The 17,858-nt window shown below is 53.8% G+C and overlaps 1 protein-coding gene across 7 annotated transcripts in view; it reads right to left on the bottom strand.

Moving 5' to 3' along the window:
- Window positions 1–539: 539 nt before the first annotated feature.
- The window catches only part of SLC43A2 (solute carrier family 43 member 2), a 38,418-nt gene continuing 21,099 nt past the window's right edge, over window positions 540–17,858 (bottom strand). For 6 of the 7 annotated variants that reach the window (XM_082604114.1, XM_082604118.1, XM_082604120.1 and 3 more), the window contains 9 exons: window positions 13,675–13,767; window positions 11,996–12,129; window positions 11,710–11,912; window positions 11,142–11,288; window positions 8,480–8,618; window positions 6,988–7,117; window positions 4,565–4,638; window positions 3,201–3,324; window positions 540–2,645 (listed from right to left, as the gene is read on the bottom strand). In XM_082604114.1, the coding sequence (XP_082460240.1) occupies window positions 2,484–2,645; window positions 3,201–3,324; window positions 4,565–4,638; window positions 6,988–7,117; window positions 8,480–8,618; window positions 11,142–11,288; window positions 11,710–11,912; window positions 11,996–12,129; window positions 13,675–13,767 (1,206 nt within the window). In that variant the 3' untranslated portion in view covers window positions 540–2,483. Of the gene's footprint in view, window positions 2,646–3,200; window positions 3,325–4,564; window positions 4,639–6,987; window positions 7,118–8,475; window positions 8,619–11,141; window positions 11,289–11,709; window positions 11,913–11,995; window positions 12,130–13,674; window positions 13,768–17,858 lie in introns of all 7 variants that reach the window. The other variant, XM_082604116.1, reaches the window with a different exon arrangement.

The following is a 17,858-nucleotide window of genomic DNA, read 5'->3' as shown; positions in this document are numbered from 1 at the left end:
AGCTGTAAAATTAGGGAGGGTAGTATGAACTCCTGGCTTGTTAGCATGATCCAGTGATGGTAATGGGAGAATACGTAACCCATCAACCCAACACAGAGCAAAATGACAGGCAAGGGAGCGGGGGGCACCTGTGGTACCCAACCCATCGGGTACCCTGCTCCCTTTGTCAGTGGGTCTCAAATGTTGGGGGGGGCACCAGAACCACCAGGTGGGGCTTAGCAAGGTGTAGACTTCGGTTTCCCTCTAGGTCAGAGGCAAGGCCCAGAGGCTAGGTTATTAACCAGCACCCGAGAGCTGCTGCTGCACGTGGTCATTGGGTCCCATGTGGAGGGTGGCTGTCACAGTTAAAGCCATTCCTTAGTCACACACCACACCCCCCTGGAGAGGCGCACAGCCCACCAGTGCCGACCTCACTTGACCTCATCTTAACATTTCCCGAATCTGACTATAACGCTGTTCTAAAAAATGAGAATAACCTTAACATCTCACAGAACTAGCATGCTGAGGAATGCTTTGGGAAATGTTGATCTCAGGCTCTCTCTTTTTTTAAAAATGTCTGTTTAAGGGCTTCCCGGGTGGCGCAGTGGTTGAGAGTCCGCATGCCGAGGACTGTTTCAAACAAATATTTGCTTTTGAATATCTGAGTGGGTGAAGCCCAGGGAGATTAGGTGCGTTCAAGGGGCTCGGGCCTGGGCCCGCCCCTGCCCCTTCCTGTTGCCACCCGTTCCTCCGCCACATCCTGCCTCTGCTCTCTTTGAGCCTGCGGCTCTCCTGGGGTCACCGTGTGTCCTGAACTTAGGAGGAACCCTCAGCATGGTTGACTGGTGACAGGAAGTCTGAGCAGGGATGAAAGGGGGTCAGGATTAGCCTGTCTGGCTGGGATAAGCAGCAGATGAGGGGATGGCCACACTTCTAAGGTGTCTGCACAAGCCCCATTTGTTTGGGGGTGGAGCGGGGGAGGAAGGTCTTTTCCTGGCCCACTGCCCCTCCCGAGAGAGCAATCACACCCAGAGAGACGGTGAGCCGCTGGGTACGACTGGGGCAGAAAATCTTCTCTTGCCTTTTCTTCTCAAGCTCAAAACAGGCACATATAGTCATTAACTGATGTGCTAGAAGGGGCATCCCTTACCAGGAAGAAAATGGATTTATTGCTTTATAAAAAGGAGTCTGATAAAACTTAAAAGAAAAAAAAAAACCACCACCAAAACAATTCACCTAAATATAAACCCACCCCTCTCAGAGCTCCCAGGAAGCCTCAGACACATTTCTGAGGGCAGTCAAGGTGGGTGGGTTGGTAAGCCAGGCCCGCCTGGCAGAGGAAAGGGGGCCTCGCCCACATAAACAGCTCCAGGGCCCTTGGAAAGTCTGCCAGCAGGGGGCGCTGTGGCCCTGCAGCCTGGGACAAGCTCCCAAACCTGAGCGGGGCTGGCTCCTGGGCGCTGGGCTTGCTGCGGGCCTGTCGGACTCGGGGTAGCTCTGGGAGGATAAGGGTAGACCCCCAGCGCCCACATCCCACCACCATCCCACACACATCTCTCATGCACAGGACACGTGCACACAACCCACATGCACACACACCCCTAGGTCTCTCACAAATCCACCTTCCCACCCGGGCCTGGACCTCCACGTCTGTCAGCCACATCTTGACTTCCACCCCCACGAAAACAGCTGTGTGTGTGTGTGTGTGTGTGCACACGCGTGTGTTTGTGTGTGTGGTGCCCCTTTAATTCCCTTCAGGTCACAGACTGGACAGAGGGTGGCAGTGGAAACGTGTCCCTGGCTCAGGCCCTCCGGGAGGAGGGAAGGGACTGCTGCTCGGCCTTGACCACAGCTCCTGGGCCACATGTGACCATCCAGCCCTCCATCCCCTCCCCAGGCTTTAAGCCAGGGGGCCTTCTCCACAGGCCTCGAACAGGAGGACAGGCCACAGGGGGCTGGAATCACAAAGGAGTTAGCACCAACAACAGGAAGCGGGTCCTTCCTTCCTCAGGCAGCTCAGACTGGCCGGGGGAGGAGGTGAGGGGCCAGGCGAGGCGGGTACAGACAGTGCAAGCCTTTGTCCTCAGCAGGCGTGGTTGGTGGACATGCAGCCGAGGGGCAGGTGGTGGGCAGTAGACGGCAGACTCCTCTGCTTTGGCAAGAGGCGGAATCTCGACACACTGGGGGGAGAGGGCCTGCCCGCCTGGGGTCCTCCTGGCTGCTCCTGCAGGCACCACGGAGCCCCGAGGCTCCAGGGCCCCTCGAGGGTGGCTGAGCGCAGTCCAGAGCGCCTCTGCTTCCAGCAGGAGAAGCGCCTGACCGGGCCCTCTCCCATCCTTCCACCGCAGAGCTCCGAGGCAGGACCAGGGCCCTGGGAGGGAGCGAGGACTCCAACATGGTGAAGGACAGGATCCTAGGGGTGCGTGGAGGTCCTCTGGGGTGGGGAGGACACCGTTGAGTCACTGAAGCAAGGGCGGGACGCCACAGTTCCGAGGTGGTGGGTATTACACAAAAGCCTCCCGGTTGGACGAGCCGTTGAGCTTGAGGAAAAGCTTGTCATCCTCCCTCTTCTGCTGCAGCTGCCTCTCCAGCTGGCGCCGGTAGCAGATGAGGTAGAGGGGAAGGCAGAAACCCAGCATGCTCAGGACAAGCAGCCCCACATTCACCTGGGGAGGCAGGGACGAGAGTCGCTGTCAAGGGCGGGGAGGGGGAGGGAGGGAGCAGGCAGGGGCTGTGGTCTTTGCAGAGTCCAGCTCCAGCCCCTTCCTCGTTCTCAGGTTTGGGAATGGGGAGAAGGTCACAGGAGAGGAGAGGAAAAACAAACAAGGAGTTTCAAGAGGTCGAGGGCCCGTTGTTCCACATTCCAGCAACAGAATTCCCCAGCTGTCCTCAGGCCGGGCCACCGTACTGTACTGATCTGAATCTCTAGGGGCGGGGCCGGGATTGGGACAAGCTCATAGCACCTGGTTAAGAATCTGGGCCTTTGGCAGGAGGAGCAGGGACAGCAACTTGGTTCGATTTACCCCAAAATCAGGTCCAGAAAGGACACTCTTCTCCTCCTGTCCCTCCTGCCCATTCACAAGGGGTCCCTGAATTGATCCTAACCAAAGTTCCAAACTGCCTGTCCCGGGGTTCTAGAAGCCCCCGAGTGATGCCTCCCAGCTCCCAATCAGCAGAGTGGGGCGGATGCCCATAACCCTCTGCCCCGCAATCCTTCTTACCCACAGAGGGTCTCCCTGGAGGGGACCCATCATAGCCAGAAACAGGGGCTGCTGCAGGAGAGCGAAGAGTGCACTGACCAGGGACTGCAGGCCCGTGAGGCTGCCAAACTGCGTGGAGGGGTACCTGCCAGGGCAGTAGAGAACCTGTCACCACGGGGGCCATGCTCCGGCTTCCCACATGCTCGTTCTCAGCCTGGCCCCAGGTGCTGGTGCCCCCAGGCTGCACCTCCGGTGGCAGAGAAGAGGTGGGAATAGCCTCAGAGAATGGTGGGGTGTCCATCCTTGGATTGCTTTCTGCTGAGCAGTTCTGCAAAGCGAATTTGTCTTTTGGACCAGCATGAGGCCCCAGGGCCCATGGGTGTCTGGCCAAGCCAACTGGAAAATGTGGTGCCAGCAGGAGTCTGCAGCTTGTGAACCAGGCCCAGGGTGCAGGCTGGAGGCTGGGCCTGGCTTGGCTGCACCCTCTTCCAGAGAAGCGTTGTGTAATCACGGAAACATAGCATCACAGCTCTCGGATGAGTCCCTCAGACTCTGCCAGGGCAGCCACAACTTCCTCCAGGCCTGGGGGGTAGGTGGGGGTGGAACAGGCAGACCTGGAATGACCCCCATGGGATACTGTTGAGAGGGGGACAGAGTTCTGGCAAAATCTTAGCCAGATTTTGCCAGAACTCTGGGGCCACGCCAGGTATCGTGGCCCCAGAGGTGAGAAAGGACTCCCAGCAAGGAACGGCTGGAGGAACAGGCTAGTCTTTGGTCAGAGGGAGACAGTGGATGGTGTTTGGGTTCCAGTGTTTGAGTCAAAGCCCGGCCCAAGGAGAAGGAACAACTATGGTTCCTTAGGCATGTGTGGCCTCTTGGAAAAGGAGGCAGGTTTCATTTTAGCCAAGGCCTGAGAAGGCTGTGGACAGAACCAGCCCTTTGAGGCGCTGGGTGGGATCTGTCAGGTACATACTGGGCTCAGTTATTCACGTCACTGCTGCTGCTGAAGCCCACTTGAAGGTCACCATTGAGCTGTGGGCAGCTAGAACCCGCCCCCTGCCCTTCCCATGAGCAGCCAGAGGCAGCCTCAGAACCCGGCTGAGCAGCAGTCCCCGAGGCAATAACGAGCGGCACCTTGGCTGGGGGAACTGACTTCGTGTTAAATGCCAAGGCTTGTGGGCACCCAACTGTCTGCCCACTGACCTGCTCCTGCCAGGTATGGCCTTCCCCCAACACACCCAACAGAAGCCCTGGTACCTAAGGCAGGAGGATGAACCCCAAGTGGGCAAGATGGCCCCCTTCAGGCCCTCAGTCCCACCAGGAACCTCCCTCAGGTCATTCCCTTACCCTTGGCCACCAGGCCGCCCACAGCTCCCAGGACTTACACAGCGGCATACAGGCCCCCGACGGCAGAGTGGATGAATCCTCGCACAATCGTGTGCAGGATGAAGGAGAGGATCTGAGGGAGGGAGAGCAGAGCGTTGAGCAAGAGACATGGAGAGCCTCACCTTGTCCCCTTGCCCCAGAGCTCCTGGGGTCCTGAGCGGTGGGAGCCCACTGGCGCCCTGGAGTCAGCTTGTGCCAGCTTTCCAGGGCCAACTCCTGAACTTCCAAGAATTTTGAGCCGATTTTAAGTTAAACACAGTCACTACTAACAGTTCAACTGTAATAAACGTACAATTCAACAAATTACAGTTGACCCTTAAACAACATGGGGGGCTAGGGGTGCCGACCCTCCACGCAGCCAACAATCCACATATAACTTAGAGTCGGCCCTCTGTATCCGCAGTTCTGTATCCTCAGATTCAACCACCCACGGATCACGTGGTACTTAGTATTTACCATTGAAAACCGTCTGAGTATGAGTGGACCTGCGCAATTCAAACTTGTGTTGTTCAGGGGTCAACTGTACGTTGAAAACAAAGTTAATGAATACTCAAAACACAGCACATCCTAATTATTTTATTCTGTTTTACCATTAGCCATGCTCTTAAGGTGTTTTTTTTTTTTTTTTCAAAAACTTTTTAATTTTTTTATTTTTGGATGCGCCACACAGCTTGCAGGATCTTAGTCCCCCAACCAGGGATTGAACTTGCACCCTCAGCAGTGAAAGCATGGAGTCCTAACCACTGGACCACCAGGGAATTCCCGCTCTTAAGGTTTTTTAGTCTACTGTCAATATTGTATGATGGTGTGTTACTGTGTCTCTTTCCAACTCCACAGCTGGTGACACCGTATTGGTTGATATCAGCCACGACGAGAGCACTTGCACCGCGGAAACTGGCAAACACTAAAACCCAGGGCTCCCCCATCCCGCCCCCATCTGGAGTCTGCTCTTAAGTGTACGTATGGACATAGCACTAAGCAGGAGGTCACTAATCACAACTCCTGCCTTTGCGGACCTGAGGACTGGGCCCAGGTCTCCCTGCCTGGTCACCCAGGCCCTACTGGTAGATGGCTGTCCCTCTCCCTTCTAGCTCTGCTTTCCTGAGGAAAGGTCACTGCTGGCAAGCTTGGCAAGCTTAGCAAGCACTTGTTAACGATTCCTGAGAGCCACGAGCTGTCTCCTTTGCTTCCAGGACCCTTTGTTTGCTCTTTGCACACAGCCCTGCCATCGGGCTCGGCAGCCAAGACCGTTTCCGGGAATATGGGCAGTGGAGGCGGCGAGGGCTGCCCTCTGCGGTGCTGCGAGAGGTCTGTGCCCGAACGTGCACCCATCCCTCTGCAGGCTCTGCTTTCCACTCCAAATGCCTTGCTGCTTTTTCACAACTTGTCTTTCAATAAGAACTGGATAAAACACAAAGCAGATGACTGTCCCCACTGAGCACTGCCCCGCAACTGGACAAGGGTGGTCAGGGCAAGGGTCTGCTGGTCTTGCGGAGAGGGCCACCACCAGGAGGCCGGGAGGGCACCAGGGATGCAGCAATACTCCCATCTGGAACTGGTAGGGCCTCCGGTGGTTTACTCTGGCTGCACACAGTGTCGGCACAAACACATGGTAGCACCTGTGGGTGGTGCACACCTGGGTGTTCAATGAACTTCTACGTGCGGCCACTTGTAGAAAGGGACTCTTGCTTTCCTCCTGGACCTGGTCCAAGATACCATCTGGACTTGGGTCACACCCATCTGGAAGCAACGCCATCACTTTTGTCCCTTCCAAGTTCATAAATCTGGGGATTAGAACTACAACACTTCTGTGGACCTAAGGGTGGAGCCAGGCTGGTAACAAAATCTACCTTTCTCAAACCCTCTGCCAAAAGTCAGGTTCCAAAGGCACTGGAAATCTTGTGAGAAGGAATTAAACTTTTGAACCCAGATGCCAAGGGATCATCGGTCTGTTTCCTGCGGCTCCCTTGTACTGGAGGAGCAGACGTTCCCACCAACGCCACAGACTAGCCAGAATTCTTTGGACATCAGACTTCAGCTGTTTGAGCACATGCAAAAGAAGCAGCCACACAACTACACCACATGGTTCCAGAAATGGTAAGATGATGGCATTCATGGTATGCAAGATGCCTAAAGACCAAGAAGAATTATATACTTTCATAGAGAAGAGTCTTCTGTGAAAGGCAATCTGAGTTTCATTTACAGCTTGCTCCCAGCATCATGCACGTACAGAGCCTGGCAGGTAGGGGGCCCTTTGGTAAATCACAGCGAGCTGGTTGATAGATTGGTTGGTTGAATTAAACAAATGCAAAGTCACTGTTCTCTGCTGAGAGAGCACTGTTCTCTCCTCCATGAGACATCATGCACCTTTCAGTCTCATCACCCCATACCCCACCTGGCTTCTCCCTCTCCCCATACCCACCTGTAGAGGCAGGTTGGGAATGAGGCAAGTCACCCCAAAGCCCACGAGCAGCAGGTTTGTGAAGGCGAAGGCCCGCATGGCGTTGGTGATCTTCTGGATCTGCCGGTCCCGCTTCTTCTTCTTCTCACCTCTGTGGAAACGCAGAGCACACACCGGAGCTGGGGGCTCCCTGGAGGATAGGCTCTCCCAGGAAGTCAGGTCCCGGGAGTCACAGCTTGTGGACAGTGCAAGGCTCAGAGACCACCCGCAAGCATGTGCTAGGGACTGTGGGGGGGCTAGACCAGCACGAGGGACACTCCCCACTGCACCCCCTGAACTGAGCGTGGAGTGTGAACCTCAGTGGAGAGGTCGGACGCCAGAAGACACGAGGAGATGGGCGTCAACACCCTGCGCTGCTTCAGTGAAGACTGAGGTCCGATGAAGGGGAGGGAGGAGGAGACTGCACCCAGGTCAGGACGTGGCAAAGTCTCCTTCACTACTGGCTCCAACTTCACCTGAATCCTGCAGGGAGCTGACACTAAGCCAGATAATAAGCCAAAAAAGGGAGCGAGTGGATTTCTCCTTGGGCGGCAGGAAGGGGTGAAGGAGAAACGAGCACGCGGCAGATGGAACTGGAATGGGCACCAACAGCCTTCTGGCTGTAGGACCTGACCTACATAACAGAGCATTCTCTGTAATTATTTCCCTGTGAATTCACTATTACTGATTCCAGCCTCAACACCCACAAAGGTACCTCACAGACAACTGTATGACATCCAAGGGCTCAGAGATGTGCAGGGAGGCCCAGACCCACCACTTTCTCCCTATGTGACCTCAGGCAAGCCACTCAGACGCCTAGCTTCAGTCCCCTCATCTGCAAAATGGGTCTAACTCATCAAGGTATTGGGAGGCTTACCTGAGATGCTGTGCATTAAGGGCTTGGCACAGGGCCTGATACAGTAAAGAGGAGCTTACTGTACTAAGGTGGAGTCAGAGAAGACAGCATTTAACTCATCCTCTGATCTTAGAGCCCAACCCTTCTGTAAAGGAGGGCTCCGGTCCCTTGCTTCATTCTCAGTCATGAACAGATCTGTTAACACGCATTAAGGTTACAGCCATTCACTACTCACACCCAGCGGAGCAGACCTTGCAGGCAAACAGGACCACTCTGAGGATGTGTGCGGGTGTACTACTTGCGTTAAGGATCGGAGTGCAGCCCTAAGAGCGGGATGTCGGAGAGCTGTCTGCACAGACCTCCCTCTGGCTTCTCTCCTTCTCTCTTCGAGCTCCGTGCTTCCCCAAGTTTTGCATACAAAGACTTTCCTTACAGAAGCCACAGACCAAAATGTGCGCTGAGCTGAGCGAGGCCAAGAGCAGCTTTGAGCACAGACCCCTCTCGCCTCTCCTGCTAACTTTAAAACCTAACCCACCCACCCGGATGCCGCCTAACACCTGACTGGTGGGCTTCTCCCTCTGGGGGCCGGGGCCCGGGCCACGAGCTCCGCCTACGCACTGGTTGGCGTCTTTCTCCTCGGGCTCCTCAGGGGCATCCTCACACTCCTTCAGCCTCCAGTCCATGATGTAGCCAATGACGGGGGCCGTGAGCAGGCAGAGCAGCTGGAGCACACCGAAGATGGAGGTGTAGAGACCCACTGGGGATAAAGACGGGCTGGGTCACGGCGGCTGCCGGCAGAGCCTGGGGTGGGCGCTGGGCAGGCTCTGTGACCCCACAAGCCCTTCTGGGATCCTCTCCAGAACCGCCCCCTTTTCACTGTGGGTCATGAGGGGAGCCCGGAGACCTTAACCTCTGAAATCAAAGCCGGAGCGAGGGGCAGGCCACCCTTTTCTTTTCTCCAAAGTCCTCGCCTATTTCCAAGAAACAGCTCATGAAATCCAGTATGTCACAGTGACTTCCCCCAGAAGCTCCAGGAAGTCTCTCTGACTTTGGGAACCACAAAATTACCAATGCCTGGGACTGAGGTTTTGTGTGTGACTGGCCGTCAGTTTTCTGCCTCTAGAAATATACCAGGAAGGCACCATTCACAAGGGCTCTGACGTAAGGGCTTCAATCTTCAAAGAGCCTTAAAATTACGATGGGATTTCTCAGACAAACAGAAGCTGAATGTGGACTGCCCCACCCCCAAACACAGGTCTGGCCGAGGGGGATGTCTGGAGTTCAAGGAGAGGTGTTTCTCAGTTGAACAGAGACCGGCTAGGAGAGGATGTCATGTGTTCCCTGACAATCCCCCGTCCCCCCCAGCTTACCAGTAGCCATCACTGCATCAAGAAAGCAAAAGTGAAAAAGCAGAGAGGAGTGAGGTCAGCAGCAGAAATGTCAAAGGTTGTTACGGGGGGATGGGGCACGGAGGCAGGCTAGCTCTGGGCCCAGCTCACACGCCATTTCCCACCAAGCCCCGACCCTCAAGAGTGCCCAGCGCGGGTGTCTGCGGACGTTTTCCTGCCGGCTGGGGCCTCACTGGTGTGCAGCTGGTGCCTCGTCACAGGCGGGCTGGTGAATCAGGCCTGTGGTGTTCGCGGGGGACCGTGATGGGGAAGCGGCGTGGGTGCAGGAGACCTGGCAGAACCTGGTCCTCACTGCCCTTGTCCCCTCCGGGGGCAAAGAATCCACCCCACACCCAGCCCAAGTATCTCACTAGCCAGCGCTGGTCTCCCGTCCACCTACTGGCCCCCTGACCCTGATAGCCAGACATGTGTGTGTGCATGTGTGTGTGTGTGTGTGTGATGTCAGGCTTAACTGCTCACAGGAGCAGGATGGGGAAAACCAATGCCCTGTCAGCTGCAGACCGAATTTCCTGGCCCAACTTCCTCTACTTCTTGAAATTGACTTTTTGAATGCGGGAAACAGATGGAAAAAATGCCTCTTGGGCAGCAAGAGTTCTCAGAGAGTAAAAGGCCGTGACTCAGCAGCAGGGAGATTTGCCTTCCAAGGGCCAGTGAGGGCCCTTCTCTGTACCCGTCAGAGTCTCCACCTGTCTGGGCCTCAGGGTTTACAATAGGGGGCAAATAGACACGATAGGTCATCTCTCCCCAAAGCGTGGCACACAGATTTTAATGAATGTTACATAATAAAAGCGTTCCTGTGGTAGAAATATAGGGGAATATCATTGGACGAAACCAAGCTAAACAGGTTATTTTTCTTCCTATCTTTGCGTTTGCTACAAATTTTTGCAAGGGCGCATGATAGGGTTTTTCCACATTGCTTCACGTCCGAACACCCATTTTTGGAGTAGAACCTGCATTATCTGTGCCTCTTTGTCACCTTCCCCTTTTGTTAAGGCCGGGTTTCTCATCCTCTTTAAAAACTTACAGTGCCTGGCAGATCTTCCCGGGGTGGGGGTGGGGGGGAAACCAACCCAAAAGTTGCACACCAATGAGACAGCCAATAAAAAGGATTTACCAGATGTGTTTGTCCCGCTTAGGGATAACTAAAGCTGACTCAGCTCAGGCCCTGAGGAAGTACTGACTTTCTTTGTAGACTCAAAACCTCTAATCAGCTTGTGTGTTCTTTTGGAAAAGTGGCAGGTGGGTTATCAGTTCTGTCTACCAGAAGTAACAAGCCTGGACTGGATTACCCACGAGGAAGGCTCCACCTGGCTCTGCTTCCCAGTTCAGGGCACAGATCCGGTGCAGGCCCAGGAGCCCCAGGCTCCAGCCGCAGTCGCCAGCCGCAGTCGCCCAGCCCCCATCTCGGCCCCCAGCCTCTCCACGCGGCACCCCTGCGGTTTCCCGGAGAATTCTTGGCCTTGGGTTTGACTGATAGTCTTTCAACAAGCTCTCAGGTGGAGTACCGCGTTCTGTGCAGTGTTTTCATTTACAAACACACACGTCAACCGTCCCCCTCAGGCAGCAAAAAACACATCCCCCCCCGAAAAAAAAAACACCACATCCCCACACCCCAAACACACGGAGTTATTTTAGTCCTCTCCTCCCTCCTAAACCGGGAAACCCTGACGGGGACATGAAAGGACAGTTGGGCCCGGCTGTGATGAACTGGCTCTGACACACCATCAGGCCCTTGGATTCTGCCATCACATGGCCCTGCTGGTCCAGCCCAGCCCAACACCCTCCAGCCAGCCGGGCAGCGGGCTTAACCTCAGGCGGGCAGGAGTGACCACCGCTCATGGGCTGTGCCCTGGGGCCTGGAGGCCACCTACCTACGTCCTGGTCGCCGCTGACCAGGAACTGGAGGATGTTGTTCATGGCGCCCATGTAGAAGATGAGGCGCAGCTGAGTGACACACATGGTGACCAGGCTGAGCAGCAGGATGGGGCTGAACACGCTCTGCATGAACGAGGGGGCCGCTGCGGGGAGAAGAGGGTGCTCAGGGAGAACCGGGCGGTACCGCCGTGGCCACGGCCCACCCGCCACCCAGGGGCTGGGAGCATGGGTCTGAGAGCCCTGCTTTGCCGACCAAATCATGCTGGATGCGGTGGACGGCTGGACGCAGGAGTTAGGTCACCCAGCCGTACGAAACAAGCTGGGTGAGTCCGTCACCCTCGCTGACCCTTCGTCTGTAAGGCAGGCTGGATGGTGCCACCGGCCCTTTGGGCATGAAATGCGGATTAAGGGAGATGGTACCCACAAAGCCCTCAGCGGGCGCTGGTCCCCCCGAGGGGGCTGCAGCTTCCAAATCTGGACTGGCCGCTGGGGTGCGGGTGTGGGTTCAGAAGCTCCTGCTGACAGCTCAGGCAGGCTCAGGAGGTGGGGGCCGCACGCGGGTACCTGTGGCATCGGGCTGGCACTTGACTTCCAGGTCGACGGTGGACAGGCACAGCTTGTGGCCCTCTTGCAGTGCCGCCTGCTCCTTGGCGCTCCGCATGGAGCTGCCCACGCTGAGGCGGCGCCCGACCGTGGTCACCTGCTTGTAGAACTGCTTCCCGGTGATCTTGTGGTCAAAGCCCAGCCAGCTAAACTTGATCTTCACCCTAGAGGCCACAGGAGAGTGTCTGCCGCGCTGCCAGGGCCCCTGGCCGGCGTAGGGGTGGGAGCAGACCACACGTCCACTTACGTGTAGTCCATGTCCTCTGGGCCCGGGAAGGGCTCCAGGGGCCAGTTAAAGAAGCAGTTGAGGAAAACCAGCCCGGAGCAGCCGGCCCAGACCACGAGCATGACGATGAAGGAGGCGCCGAAGTCGTAGATGACCTGAGAGGCACAACGGGGTAGCGGTTGGAGTCTGGGCAGGGCAGAGGGCAGAGTTAGCAGAAGGAAGCCGGAGCGGGCAGTGGGTAGGGGCACCTAGCAGTCCTGCTCTGCCTGCACTCAGCTGCGAGGGGAGGCATGGCCCCATCAGCCTGGGTGTTTGGTCGTCAGGCACCTGCATTCCAATAATCTTAGCTCGCCCTGGACCAAATGCTTCCAGCTTGGACCAAATGTCACCTCCTGGGAGAGGCCCTCCCAGATCATCCAGCACTGTCACATCACTGGCTCACAGCGAACAGCCCTGGCTGAGATTTTTGACTTCTTGATTCATTTCCTCATCTGTTATTAGGCCAGCTCCCTGAGAGGAACCTCCAGCCTTGTCCACTGGTTTCTCTAGTACCTTGAAGCATACACACGGTAGGTGCCAAAAAAATACTCAAGGAATGAACAGTTGGAAGTCTCGCTTTGCTCCTCTGTGACATGGGTGTGACACTGGCATGTACCCTCATGGTGTCAAGGTGGGGGTCAAGCGGGTAGAGGGCTCAGGACAGGGCCTGACAGGTGAGAAGCCTGCAAGCCTGTTAATGTCATCATTGCCATTGATTTCCAACACAAGAGTCCCCAGAGTAGACAGCAGCCCAGCTACCCAGGGAGGGGACAGCAGTTAGACACGGAGAAGAGGAGGAGGGGGAACCTGTAGGCTCCCCTGCACTCCAGGAACTCGAGGATCCCTAAAATCCACAGACGTCTGGCCCCAGCCCCTCTAAGCACCTCGATGTCCAGGTGGCCGGCCCATGTCTTTTTGTTTTGTTTTTTGGCCACACTGTGTGGCATGTAGGATCTTAGTTCCCCGACCAGGGATCAAACCCGTGCCCCCTGCAGTGGAAGCGTGGAGTCTTCACCACTGGCCCCCCAGGGAAGCCCCTGGCCCACGCCTCCTGTGACTCCTCCTCCTCTTGCCCTATGGCCTCTCCCCCTTGGACCTCTCAGGAAAGGGTATTTATTTGGTGCTGGTGCCACAGAAGGGAGAAGCCCCTTCTGAAGCCCTTTCAGGAGCAACAGGATTTGGAGCAGGAACTGGGACTGATGAACAGTGAGGTGTTTGCTCCATCCTGACCCTGTGTGACTTCCACAGGCTCAGAATCCTGCCTGGGAGGGAAACAGCTGAACCAACTTGGCTGAGAGCTGCGCTCTGGCAATGGGGAGCAATACAGCTCAACAACAGACCTGGGGGTGGGGGGACTAGAGTTAGACCCAGGACTGGGGACAAACACTCACCCCCTTTCTGTCCCCAGCCCTGAAACGCAAAGACAGCCTTCAGTCACACCTTGCAGTGATATGCTTGGATTTCCCAACCCCCCACCCCCCTCCCCCAACCCCAGCACAGCAGGTTTCTTTTCTTACCCCCATGGTGCCCAGGTGCATCCTCCCCCGAGATGGGGCTTGGGGGAAGGGGGGGCCCCAGCGCCCACAATGACTTCCCTCTTCTGGGAGCGCTGAAGGAGTCTTAAAAGAGGCCTCTGCTCAGACACTAGTTCATACGCTCACCTTGACTCCTGGGAAGGTGACTGCTGAGGAGGCATAGGATCCAATCATCAAGGCAATAAACGTGGACCGAAGGTCACCAAACATGTTGGGCAGCTGAAAGATAAGAAGCAAGGGAGACTTCTGCTGAGAGAACAGACAGGGGACGGATGAAAGAGGAGGGGAAGAATCACGGCATCCTCAGGCACCATTTCTTATCTGCTCTCCTCCCTGTGTAATTCACGGGGGCATCAGTCCAGGGGTAATCGCAGCTAACTGAAAGTTTTTTCTTCCCAGACTGAGGTTGATAAAGGAAGGGGAGGAGAGTAATACAGAACTCAGACTCTGCACAGGAGGACAGAGCGGGTAGACTTCCTGGCTGGCAAGCATCCCTCCTCTCTTCTCCGGCACAAGCCAGGTCCTTCCACCTTTGCAGGGTCACAAGGAGGTGCCAGCAAGCACAGCTGGGAGCCCGAGGCAACCCTCAAAGGGAGCAAGCCTGTTAGAAGTAAGAATCTATTTGAGGATGAGATGATTTTATAAATAAAAATATCAGTGTCCCAAAAGGACCAGATGTCAGCAAAGGCTGCTTTCGGTTCTGAGAAGAGTAGGTCTCTGGAAGGTGCCAATCACAATTCTACAGCCCCCAGGGCGGATGAGGGGGCTGGCCTGGAAGTCCTGCATCTGAATTTCTAGGTCCAAGGAGGGCTTTCCCCTTTTCCACCTGGAAAGAGCAACAGCAAGAAAGGCTCAGGCCATCTTCCCTGTGAGGCCACTCCTCCCATCTCACAGCAGCTTGTCCTGGGCCCATCCAACACGACTGCAAAGCTGAAACCCCCAGTGATTGCATACAAATCCAGACACGGTATAATGTGGCAACTCGGTCATGGATCCAAACAGACATGGGGCGAAGTGCATCCTCCTCAAACAGCAGTCTTGGCTGCTCTTGCTAACCTCAGGGGAGCTCGTACCGCGTGGTGAAGGCTTCCCAGCGACACCCACAAGGTCCCTGGCATTGAGAATCGCTCCCTGGATCTGCCAACCTGTTTCACTGAACTCAGGTGTTTATATGGACCTAATACATGTTCCCCTCCCCCTTTGTCTGGAATCATTTTGGGGTTTTATCGAACATGGACCACGTGATGGCTGCCTGCAAGCTAATCTGCTGTTGCTGAACGGAGGCGGTTTGAATGTGTTCATCTACCTGCCCCTCATCATTTCTGCCTGTTTTGACCACAATTAAAAATGAAGAAGGGGCATCATCAAAATTTAAAATGTGCTTCAAAGACACCATCAAGAAAACAGAGGCACAGAGGAGAGAAAATTTGTACAAATCATCTGTCTGATAGGGTACCTGTATCTGCAGTATATAAAGAACTCCTACAACTCAGTAAAAAAAAAAAACATATATAACTATTTTTAAAAGGGGAAAATAGGGCTTCCCTGGTGGCACAGTGGTTAAGAATCCACCTGCCAATGCAGGGGACACGGGTTGGAGCCCTGGTCCAGGAAGATCCCACATGCTGCGGAGCAACAAAGCCCGTGCGCCACAACTACTGAGCCTGCGCTCTAGAGGCCGCGAGCCACAACTACTGGAGCCCGCGAGCCACAACTACTGAAACCTGCGTGCTACAGCTACTGAAGCCCGTGCTCCGCAACAAGAGAAGCCACCGCAATGAGAAGCCCGCGCACCATAACGAAGAGTAGCCCCTGCTCGCCACAACTAGAGAAAGCCTGCGCGCAGCAATGAAGACCCAACGTGGCCAAAAAAATAATAATGATAATAATAAAATAAAATAAATAAATTTATTTTAAAAAATGGGCAAACAGACATTTCTGAATAGACATTTCTCCAGAGAAGACATACAAATGGCCAATAACGGTATGAAAAGATACTCAATATCATTAATCATAGGGAAATGCAAACTAAAACTACAATGAGATACCGCTTCATACCCCCTAGGGTGGTTATAATAATAAAAAAAAACCACAACACATAATAACAAATGTTGGTGCTGATACAGAGGAATCAGAACCCTCCTACACTACTGGTAGGAATGTAAAATGGTACACAGCCACTTTGGAAAACACTCTGGCAGTTCCTCAATTAAACACAGAGCTACCATATGACCCAGAAATTTCACTCCTAGGTATATATATACCCAAGAGGGATGAAAATATATGCCCATGTGTACATGAATGTTTATAGCAGTGTTTTTTTTTTTTTTTTTGGCTGCACCTTGTGGCATGCAGGATCTCAGTTCCCGGACCAGGGATTGAACCCACACCCCCTGCAGTGGAAGCGCAGAGTCTTAACCACTGGCCTGCCAGGGAAGTCCCCATTCTTTATAATATACAAAAAGTGGAAACAACCTCCATGCCCATCAATGACTGGATAAGCAAAATGTGGCATAGTCACACAATGGAATATTACTCAGCCACAAAAACAAATGAAGTACCGATACATGCTATCAATACAACATGGATAAACCCTGAAAACATTATGCTAAGTGAAAGAAACCAGTCACGAAAGAGCACAAAATTGTAGGATTCCATTCATATGAAATGTCCAGAATAGGCAAATCCATAGAGACAGAGACTAGATTAGGGGTTACCTAGGGTTGGGGTAGGAGAAGCTGGGAGGAATAGGAAGAAATGCTAATGGGTACAGAGATGTGATCTGGGGTGATAGGACTGATTCTGGTGATGACTGTGTAACTCTATAAATAGACTAAAAACCATTGAATTGTATACTTTAGGTAAATTGTATGGTATGTGAATTATGTCTCAATATCACTCTTAAGAAAAGAAAACATGAATAAGAGACTTGAGATGTTTTGGGATCCCAGGATTTAAAAGGAACATGAATAAATCTATAGTGTATGGCCAACAAAGCCATCCTATGGCATGAAGCCAGGGTGGCTCTCCAGCCTACCCGAAGAATCCCCAGCACACAAAGAGCTCTTCTTCCAGCCCCCTGTGTCAACTCAGTCTTCTCAGAGAGGGTCAGAGGGAGGTAAGGAGCATATGGAAACTCCCCCAATCAAAGACAGAGGAAATGTGATGTGCTCATGGGTGCCCAGGCACATCCAAGTGAGCACTAAAGGTGCACAATCTTACTCTTTGCACACCTGCCTCCCAGGTATGCTGCGGTTCAGAGCACAGCCTGGGTTTCTGAGCTCACATATTTGGGCTGTGCCACGCTGGCTACTCCAGCAAGGCAGCCTCAGGCATTTCTGGGGCCACATCTGCCCCAGGGAGAATCCAAAGATTAGTTCTGCTTGTATGGAAAGAGGAAACTGTTCTAGCCTGGGATGCCACTCCAGCCAGGGCAGGTGGAGGAAGAAAGGGGTCAAAGAGGGCTTAGAACCCAACCAGAAGAGCAGATGGAGGACAACAGCCAGTCGGTGCAGTCAAGCCAGGAAACACTTTTGTTGAGTAGTCACCTTTGGGTAAAAAGAGTGTCCCCAACTTTTTGACAGGGCGAGGGGATACTTCTGAAGAGCAGACTGCTTGGTAGGTAGCCCTTTTCTTTCCACCCTAACCCAAGCTAGAACAGAACAACAGGGGCTTGGGGCTAGTGGGCAACTCTGACCTCATCTTCTGGAGTCTTCTCCCCAGAACTGGATCCAGGACAGGCAAGAACGGGAAGCTGGGAGAGGAGACTGACTTGACATCTGGTCCTGGATGAGACACTTGCCCTCATGCCTGGAAAAGGGCAGTAACCTTCCAGCTGCCCTCCTTGCTTCCCTGCCTCTCCCTGCCTGGAACAGTTTTTGCAACACCCTGAAAATTCTCCTCCCTAACATGTTATTTTAGTCAGCAGGGCCATTCCTAGGGTGTACAGAGCCTCAGGGCAAACCACACTGTGCGGCTTTCTTACCAACATGTACATCTTGTATTTAAATTACGATTATTTTTCCTGATTAGAAGAGCAATGCATGTCCATTGTAAAACATCTGGAACAAAGTACACATAAAGAATGAAATAAAAATTCCCCTGACATAGCCATGTTACCATTTTGATATATTTCCTTTTAATCTTTTTCCCATAAATACCTATAGCTTTGTAACCAAACTGGGATCATATGCTACATATTATTTTATAAACTTTTTCTTTTTTACTTGATATATTATAAATATTTTGTAATTTAGTATTCATCTTCAACATAATTTGTAACAACTGTCCAGTATTTCCTTTTCTGGATG

This window comes from Mesoplodon mirus (assembly GCF_964341445.2).
Source record: "Mesoplodon mirus genome assembly, chromosome: 18".
Taxonomy (NCBI): Eukaryota; Metazoa; Chordata; class Mammalia; order Artiodactyla; family Ziphiidae; genus Mesoplodon; species Mesoplodon mirus.
Note: the sequence above shows the minus strand (reverse complement) of the source record. Positions and strands in the feature narration are given on the sequence as shown.